Source organism: Emiliania huxleyi, assembly GCF_000372725.1.
Source record: "Emiliania huxleyi CCMP1516 unplaced genomic scaffold EMIHUscaffold_98, whole genome shotgun sequence".
Taxonomy (NCBI): Eukaryota; Haptophyta; order Isochrysidales; family Noelaerhabdaceae; genus Emiliania; species Emiliania huxleyi.
In genome coordinates, this window is record NW_005194754.1 from 278680 (window position 1) to 279436 (window position 757).

The 757-nt window shown below is 68.8% G+C and overlaps 1 protein-coding gene across 1 annotated transcript; it reads left to right on the forward strand.

The window, feature by feature from the left end:
- Nucleotides 1-276, forward strand: EMIHUDRAFT_69312 (hypothetical protein; the record flags this gene model as incomplete). Its single annotated transcript, XM_005756277.1, has 1 exon — nucleotides 1-276. A coding segment is annotated over one exon (276 nt), but the record flags the coding sequence as incomplete, so codon positions are not given.
- Between the last annotated feature and the right edge of the window lie 481 nt (nucleotides 277-757).

The window sequence follows — 757 nt, forward strand, 5'->3', positions numbered from 1 at the left end:
CAGGCGTACAAGAAGCTCGCCGTAAAGTACCACCCCGACAAGAACCCCGACAACAAGGAGATGGCGGAGGAGAACTTCAAAAAGGTTTCCGAGGCGTACGAGGTGCTCTCCAACTCGGAGAAACGGCAGACGTACGACACCGTCGGCAAGGCTGGGCTCGGCGGCGGTGGCGGCATGCCCGGCGGCAACTTTTCGCAGGCCGATGCGGAGGCGATGTTTTCCCAGGTCTTTGGCGGGCAGGACCCCTTTTCAGTGCTGTTTGGCGAGATGGGCGGCGGGCGTGGGATGGGCCGCGGCGCGGGAGGCCCGGGGATGCAGTTTCACTTTGGAGGGATGCCCGGCGGGATGGGCGGCATGGGCGGTATGCCCGGCCCGAGCGGCATGGGCGGAGGCATGGGCGGCATGGGCGGAGGCATGGGCGGGATGCCGGACCTGATGCAGATGCTGGGAGGGATGCAGGGCATGCAGGGCATGCCGGGGATGGGAGGGATGGGAGGGATGGGAGGGATGGGAGGGATGCCCGGCGGGATGGGCGGCATGCCCGCGGGGCGGGGCGGGCGGAGACGCACCCGGGAGCGGCCCGACCTGCTGCCGGACGGGACGCGTGTGACGGTGCGGGGCCTGCAGGGCGCGGCGCAGCACAACGGCAAGAGCGGCGAGGTTCACGAGAGCAACGACGTGACGGGGCGGTACACAGTGCAGCTCGACGATGGCGAGGTGCTCAAGCAGAGCAGTCCCTCCTCCCTCCTCCCTCCTC